This window comes from Rattus norvegicus, chromosome 4 (genome assembly GCF_036323735.1).
Source record: "Rattus norvegicus strain BN/NHsdMcwi chromosome 4, GRCr8, whole genome shotgun sequence".
In the NCBI taxonomy this organism is placed as follows: domain Eukaryota; kingdom Metazoa; phylum Chordata; class Mammalia; order Rodentia; family Muridae; genus Rattus; species Rattus norvegicus.
The window spans coordinates 61,018,031-61,038,995 of record NC_086022.1 but is presented as its reverse complement, the minus strand read 5'-3'; the positions used below and the strand labels follow the sequence as shown (position 1 = coordinate 61,038,995).

Below are 20,965 nucleotides of genomic sequence, written 5' to 3'. Positions count from 1 at the left end.
TAGAAGCCTACACAGAGGAATCGCAAAAATGCCTGAAAGAATCGCAAAAATCCCTGAAAGAATTCCAGGAAAACATAAATAAACAAGTAGAAGACCATAGAGAGGAGACACAAAAATCCCTGAAAGAATTCCAGGAAAACACAATCAAACAGTTGAAGGAATTAAAAATGGAAATAGAAGCAATCAAGAAAGAACACATGGAAACAACCCTGGATATAGAAAACCAAAAGAAGAGACAAGGAGCTGTAGATACAAGCTTCACCAACAGAATACAAGAGATGGAAGAGAGAATCTCAAGAGCAGAAGATTCCATAGAAATCATTGACTCAACTGTCAAAGATAATGTAAAGCGGAAAAAGCTACTGGTCCAAAACATACAGGAAATCCAGGACTCAATGAGAAGATCAAACCTAAGGATAATAGGTATAGAAGAGAGTGAAGACTCCCAGCTCAAAGGACCAGTAAATATCTTCAACAAAATCATAGAAGAAAACTTCCCTAACCTAAAGAAAGAGATACCTATAGGCATACAAGAAGCCTACAGAACTCCAAATAGATTGGACCAGAAAAGAAACACCTCCTGTCACATAATAGTCAAAACACCAAACGCACAAAATAAAGAAAGAATATTAAAAGCAGTAAGGGAAAAAGGTCAAGTAACATATAAAGGCAGACCTATCAGAATCACACCAGACTTCTCGCCAGAAACTATGAAGGCCAGAAGATCCTGGACTGATGTCATACAGACCCTAAGAGAACACAAATGCCAGCCCAGGTTACTGTATCCAGCAAAACTCTCAATTAACATTGATGGAGAAACCAAGATATTCCATGACAAAACCAAATTTACACAATATCTTTCTACAAATCCAGCACTACAAAGGATAATAAATGGTAAAGCCCAACATAAGGAGGCAAGCTATACCCTAGAAGAAGCAAGAAACTAATCGTCTTGGCAACAAAACAAAGAGAATGAAAGCACACAAACATAACCTCACATCCAAATATGAATATAAAGGGAAACAATAATCACTATTCCTTAATATCTCTCAATATCAATGGCCTCAACTCCCCAATAAAAAGACATAGACTAACAAACTGGATACGCAATGAGGACCCTGCATTCTGCTGCCTACAGGAAACACACCTCAGAGACAAAGACAGACACTACCTCAGAGTGAAAGGCTGGAAAACAACTTTCCAAGCAAATGGTCAGAAGAAGCAAGCTGGAGTAGCCATTCTAATATCAAATAAAATCAATTTCCAACTAAAAGTCATCAAAAAAGATAAGGAAGGACACTTCATATTCATCAAAGGAAAAATCCACAAAGATGAACTCTCAATCCTAAATATCTATGCCCCAAATACAAGGGCACCTACATACGTAAAAGAAACCTTACTAAAGCTCAAAACACACATTGCACCTCACACAATAATAGTGGGAGATTTCAACACCCCACTCTCATCAATGGACAGATCATGGAAACAGAAATTAAACAGTGATGTCGACAGACTAAGAGAAGTCATGAGCCAAATGGACTTAACGGATATTTATAGAACATTCTATCCTAAAGCAAAAGGATATACCTTCTTCTCAGCTCCTCATGGTACTTTCTCCAAAATTGACCATATAATTGGTCAAAAAACGGGCCTCAACAGGTACAGAAAGATAGAAATAATCCCATGTGTGCTATTGGACCACCACGGCCTAAAACTGGTCTTCAATAACAATAAGGGAAGAATGCCCACATATACGTGGAAATTGAACAATGCTCTACTCAATGATAACCTGGTCAAGGAAGAAATAAAGAAAGACATTAAAAACGTTTTAGAATTTAATGAAAATGAAGGTACAACATACCCAAACTTATGGGACACAATGAAAGCTGTGCTAAGAGGAAAACTCATAGCGCTGAGTGCCTGCAGAAAGAAACAGGAAAGAGCATATGTCAGCAGCTTGACAGCACACCTAAAAGCTCTAGAACAAAAAGAAGCAAATACACCCAGGAGGAGTAGAAGGCAGGAAATAATCAAACTCAGAGCTGAAAACAACCAAGTAGAAACAAAAAGGACCATAGAAAGAATCAACAGAACCAAAAGTTGGTTCTTTGAGAAAATCAACAAGATAGATAAACCCTTAGCCAGACTAACGAGAGGACACAGAGAGTGCGTCCAAATTAACAAAATCAGAAATGAAAAGGGAGACATAACTACAGATTCAGAGGAAATTCAAAAAATCATCAGATCTTACTATAAAAACCTATATTCAACAAAATTTGAAAATCTTCAGGAAATGGACAATTTCCTAGACAGATACCAGGTATCGAAGTTAAATCAGGAACAGATAAACCAGTTAAACAACCCCATAACTCCTAAGGAAATAGAAGCAGTCATTAAAGGTCTCCTAACCAAAAAGAGCCCAGGTCCAGACGGGTTTAGTGCAGAATTCTATCACACCTTCATAGAAGACCTCATACCAATATTATCCAAACTGTTCCACAAAATTGAAACAGATGGAGCCCTACCGAATTCCTTCTACGAAGCCACAATTACTCTTATACCTAAACCACACAAAGACACAACAAAGAAAGAGAACTTCAGACCAATTTCCCTTATGAATATCGACGCAAAAATACTCAATAAAATTCTGGCAAACCGAATTCAAGAGCACATCAAAACAATCATCCACCATGATCAAGTAGGCTTCATCCCAGGCATGCAGGGATGGTTTAATATACGGAAAACCATCAACGTGATCCATTATATAAACAAACTGAAAGAACAGAACCACATGATCATTTCATTAGATGCTGAGAAAGCATTTGACAAAATTCAACACCCCTTCATGATAAAAGTCCTGGAAAGAATAGGAATTCAAGGCCCATACCTAAACATAGTAAAAGCCATATAGAGCAAACCAGTTGCTAACATTAAACTAAATGGAGAGAAACTTGAAGCAATCCCACTAAAATCAGGGACTAGACAAGGCTGCCCACTCTCTCCCTACTTATTCAATATAGTTCTTGAAGTTCTAGCCAGAGCAATCAGACAACAAAAGGAGATCAAGGGGATAAAGATCGGAAAAGAAGAGGTCAAAATATCACTATTTGCAGATGACATGATAGTATATTTAAGTGATCCCAAAAGTTCCACCAGAGAACTACTAAAGCTGATAAACAACTTCAGCAAAGTGGCTGGGTATAAAATTAACTCAAATAAATCAGTTGCCTTCCTTTATACAAAAGAGAAACAAGCCGAGCAAGAAATTAGGGAAACGACACCCTTCATAATAGACCCAAATAATATAAAGTACCTCGGAGTGACTTTAACCAAGCAAGTAAAAGATCTGTACAATAAGAACTTCAAGACACTGAGGAAAGAAATTGAAGAAGACCTCAGAAGATGGAAAGATCTCCCATGCTCATGGATTGGCAGGATTAATATAGTAAAAATGGCCATTTTACCAAAAGCAATCTACAGATTCAATGCAATCCCCATCAAAATACCAATCCAATTCTTCAAAGAGTTAGACAGAACAATTTGCAAATTCATCTGGAATAACAAAAAACCCAGGATAGCTAAAGCTATCCTCAACAATAAAAGGACTTCAGGGGGAATCACTATCCCTGAACTCAAGCAGTATTACAGAGCAAGAGTGATAAAAACTGCATGGTATTGGTACAGAGACAGACAGATAGACCAATGGAATAGAATTGAAGACCCAGAAATGAACCCACACACCTATGGTCACTTGATTTTTGACAAAGGAGCCAAAACCATCCAATGGAAAAAAGATAGCATTTTCAGCAAATGGTGCTGGTTCAACTGGAGGGCAACATGTAGAAGAATGCAGATCGATCCATGCTTATCACCCTGTACAAAGCTTAAGTCCAAGTGGATCAAGGACCTCCACATCAAACCAGACACACTCAAACTAATAGAAGAAAAACTAGGGAAGCATCTGGAACACATAGGCACTGGAAAAAATTTCCTGAACAAAACACCAATGGCTTATGCTCTAAGATCAAGAATCGACAAATGGGATCTCATAAAACTACAAAGCTTCTGTAAGGCAAAGGACACTGTGGTTAGGACAAAACGGCAACCAACAGATTGGGAAAAGATCTTTACCAATCCTACAACAGATAGAGGCCTTATATCCAAAATATACAAAGAACTCAAGAAGTTAGACCGCAGGGAAACAAATAACCCTATTAAAAAATGGGGTTCAGAGCTAAACAAAGAATTCACAGCTGAGGAATGCCGAATGGCTGAGAAACACCTAAAGAAATGTTCAACATCTTTAGTCATAAGGGAAATGCAAATCAAAACAACCCTGAGATTTCACCTCACACCAGTGAGAATGGCTAAGATCAAAAACTCAGGTGACAGCAGATGCTGGCGAGGATGTGGAGAAAGAGGAACACTCCTCCATTGTTGGTGGGATTGCAGACTGGTAAAACCATTCTGGAAATCAGTCTGGAGGTTCCTCAGAAAATTGGACATTGAACTGCCTGAGGATCCAGCTATACCTCTCTTGGGCATATACCCAAAAGATGCCTCAACATATAAAAGAGACACGTGCTCCACTATGTTCATCGCAGCCTTATTTATAATAGCCAGAAAATGGAAAGAACCCAGATGCCCTTCAACAGAGGAATGGATACAGAAAATGTGGTACATCTACACAATGGAATATTATTCAGCTATCAAAAACAACGAGTTTATGAAATTCGTAGGCAAATGGTTGGAACTGGAAAATATCATCCTGAGTGAGCTAACCCAATCACAGAAAGACATACATGGTATGCACTCATTGATAAGTGGCTATTAGCCCAAATGCTTGAATTACCCTAGATCCCTAGAACAAACGAAACTCAAGACGGATGATCAAAATGTGAATGCTTCACTCCTTCTTTAAATGAGGAAAAAGAATACCCCTGGCAGGGAAGGGAGAGGCAAAGATTAAAACAGAGACTGAAGGAACACCCATTCAGAGCCTGCCCCACATGTGGCCCATACATATACAGCCACCCAATTAGACAAGATGGATGAAGCAAAGAAGTGCAGACCGACAGGAGCCGGATGTAGATCGCTCCTTAGAGACACAGCCAGAATACAGCAAATACAGAGCGAATGCCAGCAGCAAACCACTGAACTGAGAATAGGTCCCCTATTGAAGGAATCAGAGAAAGAACTGGAAGAGCTTGAAGGGGCTCGAGACCCCAAAAGTACAACAATGCCAAGCAACCAGAGCTTCCAGGGACTAAGCCACTACCTAAAGACTATACATGGACTGACCCTGGACTCTGACCCCATAGGTAGCAATGAATATCCTAGTAAGAGCACCAGTGGAAGGGGAAGCCCTGGGTCCTGCTAAGACTGAACCCCCAGTGAACTAGTCTATGGGGGGAGGGCGGCAATGGGGGGAGGGTTGGGAGGGGAACACCCATAAGGAAGGGGAGGGGGGAGGGGGATGTTTGCCCGGAAACCGGGAAAGGGAATAACACTCGAAATGTATATAAGAAATACTCAAGTTAATAAAAAAAAATTGACAAATAAAATATGTAGATAAAATAGATACAATCCTTGAAAAAAATATGACCTACCAAATGTTGTGAGATAGAAATGGAGAGCCCTTCCACATAAAAAGTGAATTATCATTCTAAGTTCTTCCTCTAACAGTGGACTCATATCTATCTGCCCTGGTACATTTTATCAAGCATTCATATAAAAAATTATCAATTTTAGACAAGCTCCATTTTAAAAATCTGTTCTATTTCACCTCTAAGTAAATTTTCTGCAGATAACAGCTCTGAAGCTAAATTACTAATATCATAGGTAGCAGAGTTAAAAGCAGAAGGAAAAAGGAAAGGAAAGATAATTGATACATAGTGAGAATACTTTAAGAACATGCACATAAAAATAACTGTTAACATGTCATCAATAGGATCCAGTGATTTCAAAAATTATTTAATTTTATTTTATATATTTGATGTGTTTTGCATGCATGCATGCATATATGTGTACCATGTGCATGTCTGATGCCACAAGGATCAGGAAAGAATTAGATTTTGTGAAAGTAGACATTGTGAACTGCCAGGTGGGTGCTAAGAACTGCACTCAGGTCCTCTGAAAGAGTGGCACACCCTCTTAACTGCTGAGCCATCTCTTATTACCAGATCCAGCAATTTTGAATAGTATACTTCATTAAAAAGTTTCTTGTAGGAATACAAGACTAATTTTATGGCTGAAATAATCATGGTAATTTGTTACATTAATAGAATAAAACATATTAATACCAATACCAAAGGAATTTTTGATACAATTCAATGTATGTTCATAATAAAAAAACATAGGAAAAGAGGAGTAGAAAGTGCTTCAATCTGATAAAGGAATGAGGAAATTTGAAACCTAACCATCACTTAGCAGTAACATACAAATATTCTACAACTAAGATCTGAAGACAAGGATGTTCACACTCACCACTCTATTTTATAGTCAAGGTCACTGGTGAAATGGGAAAGACATTACAAAGCAATGAAGTTATGAGGTAAAGAGGAAGAGTATGAGGCTGTCTCTAGTCATACATAACTTAATTATAGTCAGTGGACTTGGTAAAAATCATACAATCCAAACAAACACCTCCCTCTCCCCCTCACTCTCTCTCTCTGGGGTCCTTCAGGCAGTCTACAACCAAAGTTCTTTCCATGATAATACTTAAACATTTGTCTCTTCATTCTCGTCTATAGGCAAAAGTTCCCAGAGGCTATATGCTTTTCTGATACACCAAAAGTCTGAATGCAGAAGCAGATGTGGTTCAACTACTTCAACTTCCTTCTATTGCATCAAACATTAAGGAGACTTGAAAAGTATGAAACAATGCCAATTTTGTGTAGAATGGTTGTCTAAAAAAAAAATCTAGGGGCTGGGGATTTAGCTCAGTGGTAGAGCGCTTACCTAGGAAGCGCAAGGCCCTGGGTTCGATCCCCAGCTCCGAAAAAAAAAAAGAACCAAAAAAAAAAAAAAAATCTATATAGTTGTTGGCGTTCCAAATTCACACAGTAATTTTTCCCATGGACTATATTGGGAGATCCAGCCCTAGGGAAGGAGTTGTAAGCAGATTTCTGTGAGTTTGAGGTCAGCCTGATCTACATAGTAAGTTCCAGGATAGCCAAGGCTACATAAGTGAGACCCTATCTCGGGAAACAAAAACAACAAAACCCAAATAGTTTGCTTATTCAGAAATTATAATTGAGACAGACATTGTCTCAGAAAAAAGAGCAATATCAGAATTGAAGTAAAATGGACCAATTCTGTTGCTAATGATATAAAACATGTTTTAAAGAAACAGAACTATGGAAGACTGTCCTTGATCTCAACATCTTCTCAATGCTCCAAGACTTTTGTACTGAGACTGACAGCAAATGAACAAATGTGTTTTGAGATATCATATGATAAAATAGGCCAACATTTAGAAGTGAATCAGTACTTTTCACATGACCAACACATAAGTGAAAAAGCATGTACAGGTTTTATAAAATCGATCCAACCAGCAAACAAGACCATGAATTTTATCACAACAGACACAAAGCGCTAAGTGATACGAACTACATGACAAACTACCACTAACAAACTACCACATCAAACCAGACACACTCAAACTAACAGAAGAGAAGTGGGCAAGAGTCTCGAACACATGGGCACTGGGGAAAATTTCCTGAACAAAACACCAATGGCTTATGCTCTAAGATCAAGAATAGACAAATGGGACCTCATAAAACTACAAAGCTTCTGTAAGGCAAAGGACATTGTCTTTAGGACAAAACAGTAACCAACAGATTGGGAAAAAGATCTTTACCAATTCTACATCTGATAGAGGGCTAATATCCAAAATATACAAAGAACTCAAGAAGTTAGACTCCAGAGAGCCAAATAACCCTATTAAAAAAATGGGGTACAGAGCTAAACAAAGAATTCTCAGCTGAGGAATATCAAAGGGCTGAGAAGCACCTAAAGAAATGTTCAACATTCTTAGTCATCAGGGAAATGCAAATCAAAACAACCCTGAGATTCCACCTCATACCAACTAATCAGAATGGCTAAGATAAAAAACTCAGGTGACAGAGGATGCTGGTGAGGAACACTCCTCCATTGTTGGTGGGACTGCAAACTGGTATAACCTCTCTGGAAATCAGTCTGGAGGTTCCTCAGAAAATTGGACATTCTACAACCTAAGGACCCAGCTATACCTCTCTTGGGCATATACCCAAAAGATGCCCCAACATACAACAAAGACACATGCTCCACTATGTTCATAGAAGCCTCATTTATAATAGCCAGAAGCTGGAAAGAACCCAGATACCCTTCAACAGAGGAATGGATTCAGAAAATGTGGTACATCTACACAATGGAATATTACTCAGCTATCAAAAACAATGACTTCATCAAATTCATAGGCAAATGGAATGAACTAGAAAATATCATCCTGAGTGAAGTAACCCAATCACAGAAAAACACACATGGTATCCACTCATTAATAAGTGGATATTAGCCCCAAAGCTCAAATTACCCAAGATGTAATCCACAGACCACATGAAGCTCAAGAAGAAGGATGACCAGGATGCTTCCACTCCTCCTTAAAAGGGGGAACAAAAATATCCATAGGAGGGGATATGGAGGCAAAGTTTAGAGCAGAGGCTAAAGGAACGACCATTCAGAGCCTGCCCCACATGTGGCCCATATATATACAGCCACCAAAACTAGATAAGATGGATGAAGCTAAGAAGTGCATGCTGACAGGAACTGGATATAGATCTCTCCTGAGAGACACAACCAGAGCATGTCAAATACAGAGGCAAACCACTGAACTGTGAACAGGACCCGGTTGGGGGAATTAGAGAAAGGATTGAAAGAGTTGAAGAAGCTTGCAACCCCATAAGAATAACAATGCCAACCAAGCAGAGCTTCCAAGGACTAAATAAACCACTACCCAAAGACTATACATGGACTGATCTAGGGCTCCAACTGCATATGTAGCAGAGGATGGCCTTGTTGGGCACCAGTGGAAGGGGAAGCCCTTGATCCTGCCAAGGTTGGATCCCCAGTGCAGGGGAATGTCGGGAAAAGGGGGGAAGTAAGGTGGGGTGGATGGGGGCACCCTTATGGGGGAGGGGCAGGGGAAGGGGCTTATAGACAGGAAACCAGGAAAGGGAATAACATTTTAAATGTAAATAAAGAAATATATCCAATAAAAAAAAAAAGAAAGATTTGTCTATTTGAGACACAACATTAAAGAAAGCTATATACGGCTGCCTGGAAAGGCTCCTAAAGATCCATTCCCATGCCTCAAATACATCTAAATATGGTCCAATTTTCTTCATTTTTTTCATGTAAAACATGTCCTATGAGAGTAAATATATAAACAGATACAAGAATCTAGTTGTCCTTGATTAACCTAGTCATTAATAATATCGAAAAATCTGAAACAATTAATTGATAAATATTAAAGGTATTCCTAACATAATACCTTTCAATAAGCATAACCTAAATAACCTGAGAAAACACTAGTAAGTTTTTTAAGTAAACAAAAAATCCTAAAACCCTAGATTTGAAAATCACTAATACAAATCACTATCCAGTAAGTAGAGCTCTGTCTAATGCCTTCTGTCTCACTATTCCTATGAAGTCAGAGATGTTTAAGAAAACAAGAGATACAATTAAAATATGTGTGTGTGTGTTTGTGTGTGTGTGTGTGTGTGTGTGCATAGATGACATTTTCCAGAACTCCCTTTATGAAAAACTAACCCAGCCTTTTTAAAGAAGACATCTCTTGCTATAAAACTCATTTTTATTAATACTGTTAGCCTGGAAAGAATACTAAACGTGGATCATGGTTAATAAAAATGCTTTTCTTTGTGCTTACTTGTAGTTCCAAGAAACCCAGGCTCTTGTACAAGACAAGTACAAGGTATTTGTACAAGGTACAGTGGCTCTACCACTTAATAACACCCTAGCCTTTTATTATTTCATTCTAGCATTCTTTCATTATTAACTACTTTAAAGACCATCTCAAACCAACAAAAACATACTAGCCTAGCCACATAAACATTTAAAATTATTTTCTCCTTAAGAACTCAGTCTTTCTATTAGCCTTTGACCACTAAGTGTTTTACTAGACACATGTTTAAATAAATTCAAGTGGTTTAAGTTATTTTGCTGATTGTATATCATGTTTTTGAAACACACACCTTGAGATTCCACCAACAGTAACCTATACTCACTGGTACAAAAAAATTAGGTATACAAACTAGTAACTGCTGAATGTTAGAAACAATGAGCTATTTATGTCAGGACAACGTTACCATTCAGTTCATAGATAGACCAACTTAAGATTTTTAGACATTAACTTAAGTCACTGTTCTATTGCTGTGAGAAGACACCATGACCAAGGCAACTCTTATGAAGAAGAGCATTTAATTTTAGGAGGCTTCCCCTATCATTTCAGAGGTTTGTCCATTATCATCATGGAGGGAACTCCATGGCAGCATGTAGCAGCAGCTGAGAGCTACATTCTGATCAGTAGGCAGAGAGGAAGAGAAAAAAAAAAAGTCTCTGGGCATGACATAGGCTTTTGAAATCTCAAGGCCCTCCAAGGCCACACTTCCTAATCATTCTCAAATAATGCTATACCCCGATGGCTAAGCATTTTAAATATATGGACCTATGGGGGAGGGCATTTTTATTTAAACCACCACAGGCATGATGGAGAAACAAACTATAAGAAACCTGAGCTCCAGTACTAAAATATTTTATTAGCTTCAAAGTAACAGAAAATGTTTTCATCCAAGTAATTACTGTCATTTTTAACTTCATATTACAATGTATGAATATGGTATAAAAAATAATAGAAGGAGCTGGCATAGTGACAAATGCCTGTTACTCCAGCACAGAACAGGTAAAGCCAGGTGTGGCGAAGCCCAAGGACAGCCTTGATTTGAAGCTGGACTGCCCTATCTAGTAAGACAATGTCTCAAAAACACAAAACATCCAATAAAGAAAGCCCCACACCCAAATACCCAATCTTCTGAATTTTGTATTTATCATTCTTTTGCTATACTTCAACACTAACTTTTTATTAAGTTACTTCGTCTATTTACTTACAAAAGAATAAGCATATCTATTAGTTGTTTAAAGTAAGTCCTAAATAATATGCTTCATGCCTATTGGGAACTCAGACTCTATGTGGGAAAACAAGAATACAAATTCAAATGAAGGGGCACACCAAAGGAGGCTTGAATCCTCTGTAGCATCAAGAAAGGCTGCAATGAACAAGGGAAGTCTAAACCGAGCTTTAGAGAACCACGGCTGAAGCTGGAGACAGGGGATCCCACTGAGGACACAGGGAAAGCACTGGCAAATGAGACAAGGGAAGACATGGCTGAGCTGCAGAGAAGGTTAAATGCGATTGTCACACAGTCAGGGTATACTGCTGGCAAGTGGGTGAGGCCTCACCCTGCATGACACATGGAGGCTTTCATGGAGGCTAACAGTAGAGGTAACGCAGCAGGGATCGAAGTAAATGTTTCTGAAAGACTAATAACTTACTAATTGTGTTTACTGTTTAGAGGCAGGGTCTAGACGTGTGGCCCAGGTTAATGTGGACCTTCTCTATGTAGACACAGCTGGACTCAAACTTAAGGCAACCCTAAGAGGCTGTTCAGCATGGCCGTGCATTTCTGTAATTCCAGGACTGGAGAAGTATCACAAATCAAAGCCAGCCTAGGTAATTTCATAAGTTAGAAAGGGCAGAGGGGAAGAGGAGGGAAAAGGATATCTGAAACGAAGCATCAATGGACCTTTGGCGTGAATTTGACACAATCAATGAAGAGGGAAGATTTTAAGATGAACCCTATGGTTACTGAAAGAACAGTTACAGATGTAATTAACTCAATTCAAAACACCTGAGAATAAGCAAATTGATTTTAGATATGTCTTTATTTATATTGAGTACAGAAGAAAACATTTCAGAAAATGATACTTCAACACTGAAGATTGAAGACCACCTTTTTTTTTTTTAATGTACTTGGGATTAAAAAAAAAGAAATTAGAATTTCAAGGTCTTATGAAAAACAAGTATTACCCAAATGACTATGTTAAGCAAGTACCCAATTTTCAAAGACTGAAGGCACGTCACCAGATATTTCGAATCAGCCTTCCTAAATAAAATCAAAAGTGAAATTTCCTTTTCCATATATATGTATGTGTGTGTGTGTATGTGTGTGTATGTGTGTGTATATGTATATATATGTATATATATGTATATATATGTATATATATAAAACTATGTAATTATTTAATTCAAGGCCATAAACGAAAGCTATTTTTATTATAGAAATGTTTCATTTATACATATATAGGCACAAACACAAATACATATATAAGTACTATTTTACTTAAACCTGTCACTTATAAAAACTGACAGGTCTAGCTTAATGATGAGGAGTCACTCTTAGAAATGCATTGTTAGGCAATTTCATCATGTGCCAACATTCTATATTATATCTATATAAACAACTATTTTTGTCTTGACTACACATGATTGTATAGTGAAATAATGAGGGGTTAAGATAGTGAGACAAGGGGCTGGAGAGATGGCTCAGCAGTTAAGAGCACTTGCTGCTCTTGCAAAGGGCATGGGTTCGATTCCCAGAACTCACATGGTGGGCCACAACCATCCCTAACTCCAATTCAGGGGGAATCTGATGGCCTTTTAAGACCTCTGCAGACCCCAGGCCTGCATGTGATGCACATACGTGCATGCTGGCAAAACACTCATACACAGAAAATAAACGGTCTTTTTTTTTTTTTTAAAGCTAGACAATGTGACATCAAAAGTAGACATCAAAAGAATGTTTTCGAGAGGAAACACAATAAGATGGTGGAGGCTAGACTAACTCAGTAACACTGTACTTTGAGGCCCTACGTTCTATCCTTACCAGTGCATGTGAAGAAAAGAAAGAAAGAAGGAAGGAAGGAAGGAAGGAAGGAAGGAAGGGAGGGAGGGAGGGAGGGAGGGAGGGAGGGAGGGAGGGAGGGAAGGAGGAAGGAAGGAAGGAAGGAAGGAAGGAAGGAAGGAAGGAAGGGAGGGAGGGAGGGAGGAAGGAAGGGAGGGAGGGAGGAAGGAAGGGAGGGAGGGAGGAAGGAAGGGAGGAAGGGAGGAAGGAAGGGAGGAAAGAAGGGAGGGAGGAAGGGAGGGAGGGTGGGAGGGAGGAAGAGAGGAAAGGAGGGAGGAAGGAAGGGAGGGAGGAAGGGAGGGAAGAAGGAAGGGAGGGAGGAAGGGAGGGAGGGAGGAAGGAAGGAAGGGAGGGAGGAAGGAAGGGAGGAAGGGAGGAAGGAAGGAAGGAAGGAAGGAAGGAAGGAAGGAAGGAAGGAAGGATGGGTGGATGGACGGACGGACGGACGGACGGACGGATGTGGGGAACAAGAGTAGAGTGCTGAGGCATGAGAAGATACTACATGATTAACTGCTGAAGTAGAGTAGCTCAAAAGTTAAAAAACAGTAACAACAACAACAGAAAGCTCCTGCTGTCTAGCTCTACAGAACAGACCTGGCTAAGTACACGAGCAATTGATGAGCCAGGGACAGAAATTCCAATGCAAGGTTCTTAAAACTAATTGAGTTTTTTACTTCAAAATTCTTTTGCTACAACTGTAGGGAAACAGAGAAGAAGACGACAAACATGCAGAAAGTGTAGAACCACAGGCCTACCATGACACAGACAAATGAAAAGACTAGGAACTTGCCTCTTTCTCAGTGTCTCTAGAAATACATGTCCACTGGTTCTCCTTCACACTGTATGCCCAGAAGTCAGCAAGATCTTGTGTTCCATCCCAGCCACCAAACAAATAAACAGTCTCTATGAAAATCAAAAAAAGTATACATTAAAAAATGCCTTAAGGATAAGGGTATAGGCACCAGCCTCACTCAATTGTTTCAAAGCATACTTAAGAAGGTACTTTCATAATTTTTACAGTGGTATCTTTACATGTGTAGCCTTCAGAATGTACTCCAGTCATTCCTAAACCTGAGTATGTGGAAAGACGGTGCAGAACTATATTCTGAGAAATTTACTTAAAATCAGATACTAGACCATGTCCCCCAGAATTCTGATTCTAAAGATTTTTTGAGTAGATAAAGAGTCTGTATTTTTAAAGTATCCCAGATGAAATTGGTGCAGCCAGTTTAAGGATCTGTTAGATCATGTGCTGTTTATATTTATCAACTTAACAATGCAGCAACCCTTTAGCTACTAAAGACTGACAGAATCACTCGAAACTGTAAAAATCAAAATTTAGAATACACAGGAAAAAAGAATAACATGAGAACACATGACTGTCACTAGGGGGTTATGGGGGGAGGATCACATTAAAGGTGATGTTGCCTTAATACCAGAGCAATGGTTTACTAGCTAAAACTTAAGAATAAACTAATAAAACATTGGTAGTTCCATAAGAACTGGTCTTCCTTTTTAAAGATTAATCTAATACCTTAAGAAATGAATACTCTGTCTCTCTGAAATGTCTACTGTATTCATAGACTTTATTACTGTAACAAAATTACTTGTCTCTGTGAATCTTTATACAACACGACATTATACACCCTTTCCTATATAATGCCTTTCCTTTGTTATGCACTTACAAACGGTCAAGCTTCGGACCCACTGAAGAATGTGTGTGTAAGACTGTACACATGGTAGCTGTCATCTAAATTGTGCCTGGCCGTGAAGACATGAAATCTAAAACTGCCTGTAGAAATATACTGGGACACCAAAAAAGCTCTTTCCAGTCACAGCTGGGCTGTCATCTAAGATTCTGTCATGTTCTCACAGTATTTCAAATTTTAAGTAAAACATTCATAAATGCTTCACCTGCTCTCAGAGTAAGAACAGCTCACTGGAGGAAGACTGAGTTCTAGTGCTAACTGGACATTATGGTTCAAAAATGAAGTATTTCACAAAGGCTATTCTTTTCTCCCCCCCCCCCCAAAGCTGGGGACAGAACCCAGGGCCTTGCACTTGCTAGGCAAGCGCTCTACCACTGAGCTAAATCCCCAACCCCCCAAAGGCTATTCTTGAGGTCGGTCCTAGTTGGTGGCAGTATCTGGAGTTTCTGGAACTCTCAGGAGTCCTTAGTTGTAAGAGGTAGGTTAGTAGGAGTGTGTCTTGTAAGACAATGTGCTGTCCTGGCACTCTTGTCCTCTCTCCTGGCCTCCATCGTGTGAGCAGTTCTGCCAACCCTTTCCTACACTGAACAAAAATCCCCTAAAACTTTCCTCAGGTATGTTGTCACAGTGACAAGAAGGCTTGACTGACACAGAAACCTGACTCCAGAGAAGAAGGCCTGTTGTCACTGGCTGCTGTCGTTAGAAGAGTGTAGGGAACAGGCTGGAGTAGAGCTCAGTGCAATTCCAGTGGGAACTGGGAGCAAAGGGCAGATAGAAAGGTGTGAAAAACTTGGTTTGTTTGGGAAAACTGGACAAGTTTAAAACATGAAGACATGGTTTCTGAAGAGCTTAGTACCATTTCAAAAGAAGCCAGGTTCTTTTGAATGGACAATAGGAAAGATGCCATGGGAACGTGTCAGGAATTGGCCAGATGCCCATCCACTGCAAAGAGTAAACACATTAGAAGACTTTTCATTGAGAAGTCAGTGCCTCTAGGGCACTATGACCTCACACCGAATGAAGTTATTTCCCAAAGATTATTTCACCATGTTGATCTACCTGGAGCTCTGAGCCTACTTACACTGGTAGCAGATTTTGGTGTAGTTTACCTGATGCTGGTTTTGCAGACATATAGAAAGCTAGAGTCAAAATCATCAAGGTTTTTACTCAGATTTCAAAGGAAGGCTTAGAAGTGAGACAATGTGTATAGAGAGTTCCTGAAAGGGAAATGTATGAGGCTGTGAGAATGAAGTCAAAGATATAAATGAACACCAGGAACTTAAGAGATTTCAGGAACATGGGATTGTACTGAGGAATGCTTCAGGCAACAAGAAAAACTAACCTTAAAGAGAGGCCATGTGAATTTTAACAATCAAATGGTGGGAAGAAATCCCTCTTACAGCTGGGCTCTCAATGTTGTTTCTGAAAAGCAGGTCTCTTTCTCATATCATAACATAACTCACATACCCTGGGTACAGAGATAGGCTATAAATTTCATTTCTGTAAGTCCACTTCTCCATTTAGGAATGAAAATATTTACTCTTGTAATTTTATGTTTGAAGTTTACCTAACTTATTTTATAGAGGGATACCTTTAAAAGCTTACCTCGAGTCTTATCAGAGATTTTGGACTTGAATTTCTACCCCCTACAGGGCAACTCTTAAAGGCTTGGTCACGACTAGAATCACTATTTCAGTAGGTTCTAGGAACTTTAAGAGGTGGTTATAGCTAGAAGTAGGTCACTGAAGCAATGCTCTTAAGAGTAGTATCTTCTCTTAGTTCCTGTCTATCCTCCCTCCTTCCTTCCCTCTGCTTGATGGTCATCATGATGAACACCTCTAAAAATGTGAACCAAAATAAGTATTCTTCCCCTAAGCTATTTTTCTGAGGTATCTGGTAACAATGGCAGGAGATCAATGCAGAGTGACCAAGCACCATTCATTCCATCTTCCTCAGTCTTAGTATTTTATTTATAAAACTCTGTTGGGAGGTCCACCAGATTTAAGTTATATAAAAAAACATTCTGAAAGTTGTCAAAAATGAACATTTCTATTTTTAAAAAGAAAAAATGAACAAAAACAAACCTCCAGTTATCTTTCAGTTCCCAGACACAGTAACAACAGTATTACTGAACTGGACTCCAAACTAACCAATACCTGGAATCCCTTTGGCACTGTAAAACTATGAAACAATGACAATTATTTTAAACTACTAAAAATCTGTGTTATTTCATAACTATAAAATGATCCATTATCATTAATTTAATGGCATTGTTTCCTAAATGACATATAGTAATGTCCAGACACAGACTTTTACAGGAAGAAGAAATCAAATAATTTTCATCTGGCTTAAGATTATTTGCCAAGACCTCACTATAACAGCAATTAACCCCGTTAATTTCTGAAGCTTGTAGAGGGAGGACCACATAACTAAAATAGCAATAGCGATTGACCTTTTGTTTTATAGTACTTCTGAGCACCCTCTGGATAAGGTTACCCTGGTTCATTAACTTTAATAACCCTTCCTCTTAGGCTCTGAGTTCTCAATGTTCTTTCTGAAAAGCAGGTCTCTTTGTACACATAAACTCTCACAGCAAAGAAAGCCCACATTTCCACAACAGCCTCATTGATAGCTGAGCAAAATAATCTCTGGCACAGGGCAAGCATCCCAACAGAATTGAGCCAAGATGTCATTCCTGTTCATGGAAGCTTTGTAGCCCAACTGAAGCAATAGTACAGTGAAATGGATTCTGTAAAAACTTAATTTTTTTGATATATCCGAATGAAAGAGGCATAACAAAATTTTTAATTATATCACCTAATCACTTAAGTATCACAGAGATAAATCATCTAGAAACAAATACCAAAAAGTGTCACTAATGTATAAAAATAAAAAGGTTTAAACTATGAAGCTGTCTGGAAAGAACTATGGTAAGAAGTACAGTGTAGAAAGAAAGGAAAAGCATACATCTTAGCAGGGAATCTGGCCTACTGAGAATACATGCGCGCGCACGCGACACACACACACACACACACACACACACACACACAGTCCTGTAACAACATGCATGGATACCCTGAGGCAACACAATCTTCCTCCCACAGCAACCTTCTTCTCTTCATTTTCCCCTTAAAGGAATATAGGCTATCTAGCTATGCATTTCTCTTAGCACTCCAACAATATCTATTTGAAAGATTAAAGCACTGATTTGAATTCAAAAACCACAGAAAAGAAAGTTGGAATAGTCCCTTATCCTTAAAGAACTTACAATATGGTTGTGACTACAAAGGGTAAGTAAGTGACCACAGGGCAGAGTAGACCAAGTCCCGTGTGAAGGTAAAAAAAAAAAAAAAAAAAAACACAGCAGGGGTTCTTAAAGGGGAAGAGAACCTGGCTGAGGGACTCAGTGCAGATTTGTGGTAAGAGGAGCTTTGTCCTGGTAAGCAGAATGAGGCACAGGGAAGCTGTTCAAGCAAAGTAAAATGAGTAACAATGATGCGGAGACAGAGCACAACGACAGTGTTTTAAAGGCACAAACTCCAAAGTCAGGCTTCAATTTCCACTCTCTAACTACAGCTGTATGGCCGCCAACGTTCTTGAACCACTAGTTTCCTAATTTCAAAAATGTGATTTGGTTATCTTTCATAAAGACACAGTGAAGGCTAAACCAATACACTGCATTCAAAGAAGTTAAACTATGTAATGAATAAGTAAATTAAAGAAAATGTATAAAAAAATCAGGACACAAAGGTAGTAACCAGACAGGAAGTTTATAAAGACAAGCAGTGGCTAGTTCAAGTCAAGGTTCAACTATTAGGGCTTAAACTTAGTCCCACAAACACTGAAGGAACTACAGAAAAGTTTAAGCAGAGGGGTTAGGATCTGAACTTGCTCAGAACTGACTGAAAAGGAAGACATAGGGAATGAGAGAGATCGGTGGTGATATGATTAACGGCAGTCTATTTTCAAAATTTCAAGCCAATTTCATTTAAGGGACCACATCAGGCAATCACCAAACAATCCACACACTAGTATTTCACAAAAGTTACAATTAAACTATAATTCCTTAGTAGAAAGGATAAACCATTTAGTACTAGAACCAAACATACCATGGATCTACAGTGCTACAATCTACACACTGAACATGAATTAAAAATAAGGGAGGTATAGTAACACAAGTAAAGAATCTGGCTTTTCTACACCATGTGCACACATTTTTGTACAGTAAAATGGGTTTTACTTCAAGTGCTCGACTGCAGTAACTACCATTCACTCTTAGTAAATCAGACGGCTGATTGCATAAACCTCCACAAGATGGCACACTACAATTAAACAAGTTGCTCATTATGAAACTATAGACCGTACCAACTATGTTCTAATAGAGACAGCCAAAAAGTCACACACAAAGTCAAGTGTCAACAAGAAGGCAGGAGCCAGTGAAATGGCTCAGTGGATAAAGCCTGATGACCTGAGTTCACCTGACTATACAAAGTTGTCCTCTGACCTCCATATACACATTGTGACACTCACACCCACACACAAATCAAACATACACAATAGAAAAGGGCAGAATTATAGCCACATGAATGTCTGACTGTAGTTAACAACCCAAACTCCTCCTTATTCACTTCATTAAAAGCTTAAGGGAAACTGAGGTAGTTTTTTAAAGTGCTTTAATATAATTGCTACAGAGGTAGTTCAAGATTCAGGAAGTTACAGAAGAGAGCCTCTGTGACAACTCCCCATCAGCTTCTCTTGCACGTATCAAATAATGGGGATATGTTGCCCGAGTCTTATAATCTACTCAGAGAGCAATCATGGGATTTATAGTTTAAGTTCCTAAAATTCAGCAATAATTACACAGGAAGAATAAATAATCTAAACTGAGATGTTCTATGCTGAAAAGAATATACACGTCTTTTCACATAACCTGTTTTACCTAAATCACAGTTGAAACCCGACTCACAATTGAAGAATGTCAAGTAGAAAGGTATTAGTTTCAGGGACTAGTTAGTAAAACTAACATACTGATAGATACAGCAGGACAAAGTCACACTCCTCTGCTACTATGCTCAGTACAGTATGATTCTCATATGATGGAACAAGTTTTGGCAATTAAATATTAAAATTTTTGATTACTTTACACCTGGATCTGGCATTAAGCAAGTTTCCAATCTAACTACTGACTGGAAAAGAACACTGAAATGTAGAAATTATTAACCTTAATTTTTAAGAAAACAAGGTATATGAAAAACCAGGAAGGACAACTGCTTTGGCATACAACCACACCAAATAAGCCAAAATAAAACTTACTAGTCTTATAGGCATGCACCATGATGCCTAGCCATACTTGCCTTTTAATTTATTTCCATACATGACTCACTTGTGGCTATTTTATCTTTTCCCTTTTAAGCCTTGCTGGGTAAGGAGCATGACGGCTACTGTATCCTGTATCTGACCTATGCTAATCAATATGCCTAGTACAAGCATGAGACAGCACAATGCTCCACCCCATCCAGCCCTGCTCAAACCTCAATTAACTCATACAACTCTGAGACTAGGAGAAACCTCACCAGTAAATAGACTCAAACAGGTTACACAGGGAGGTCTGTTGAAGACCTGCTCTTGGACATCCACGTACCCTACAACAGCAGAGGAGTACAACACAAAGGCTATATATAGCACTGCACCTAGATGGAGAGGACCTTAGCATGGCTTACTCCCATTTCCTTTAAAACATGCATCACTGACCACACTAGAAGAATAATCATAGGATTAGACAGATTTACTGCAGAATTTAAAAAAGCCTTTACAGGGGGCTGGGGATTTGGCTCAGTGGTAGAGCGCTTGCCTAGCAAGCGCAAGGCCCTGGGTTCGGTCCCCAGCTCCGAAAAAAACAAAAAAAAAAACAAACAAACAAACAAAAAAAAGCCTTTACAGAACCAAGAACAATGTTCTTTAAACTATCCCATAAAACAGAAAGAAAAGACTGTTTCTGAACTCATTCTATAAAGCAATATTATCCTGGTAACATATAAAAACATAACAAAAAGAACTTATACACTATATGAATATATATGTAAAAATCCTTAATGAAAAGATTGCAAACTGAACTCAACTAATACATCATGATCACATTGCTTTCATTTTAATACAAGGATGTATCAACATATTCAAATTAACAAATATAATACAACACATAGAAACAAAAAGGTAAAAAAAAACACATGATCATCTTCA

At 38.7% G+C, this 20,965-nt stretch overlaps 1 protein-coding gene across 13 annotated transcripts in view; it reads right to left on the bottom strand.

The window, feature by feature from the left end:
• Mkln1 (muskelin 1) overlaps window positions 1-20,965 on the bottom strand; it is a 155,976-nt gene that overhangs the window by 56,219 nt on the left and 78,792 nt on the right. For all 13 annotated transcript variants that reach the window (XR_010065709.1, XM_063286758.1, XM_063286756.1 and 10 more), the window contains 1 exon segment: window positions 13,807-13,919. Coding sequence is in view for 12 of the 13 variants with exons in the window: in XM_063286758.1 (XP_063142828.1) it covers window positions 13,807-13,919 (113 nt within the window). In the remaining variant the exon portion in view is untranslated.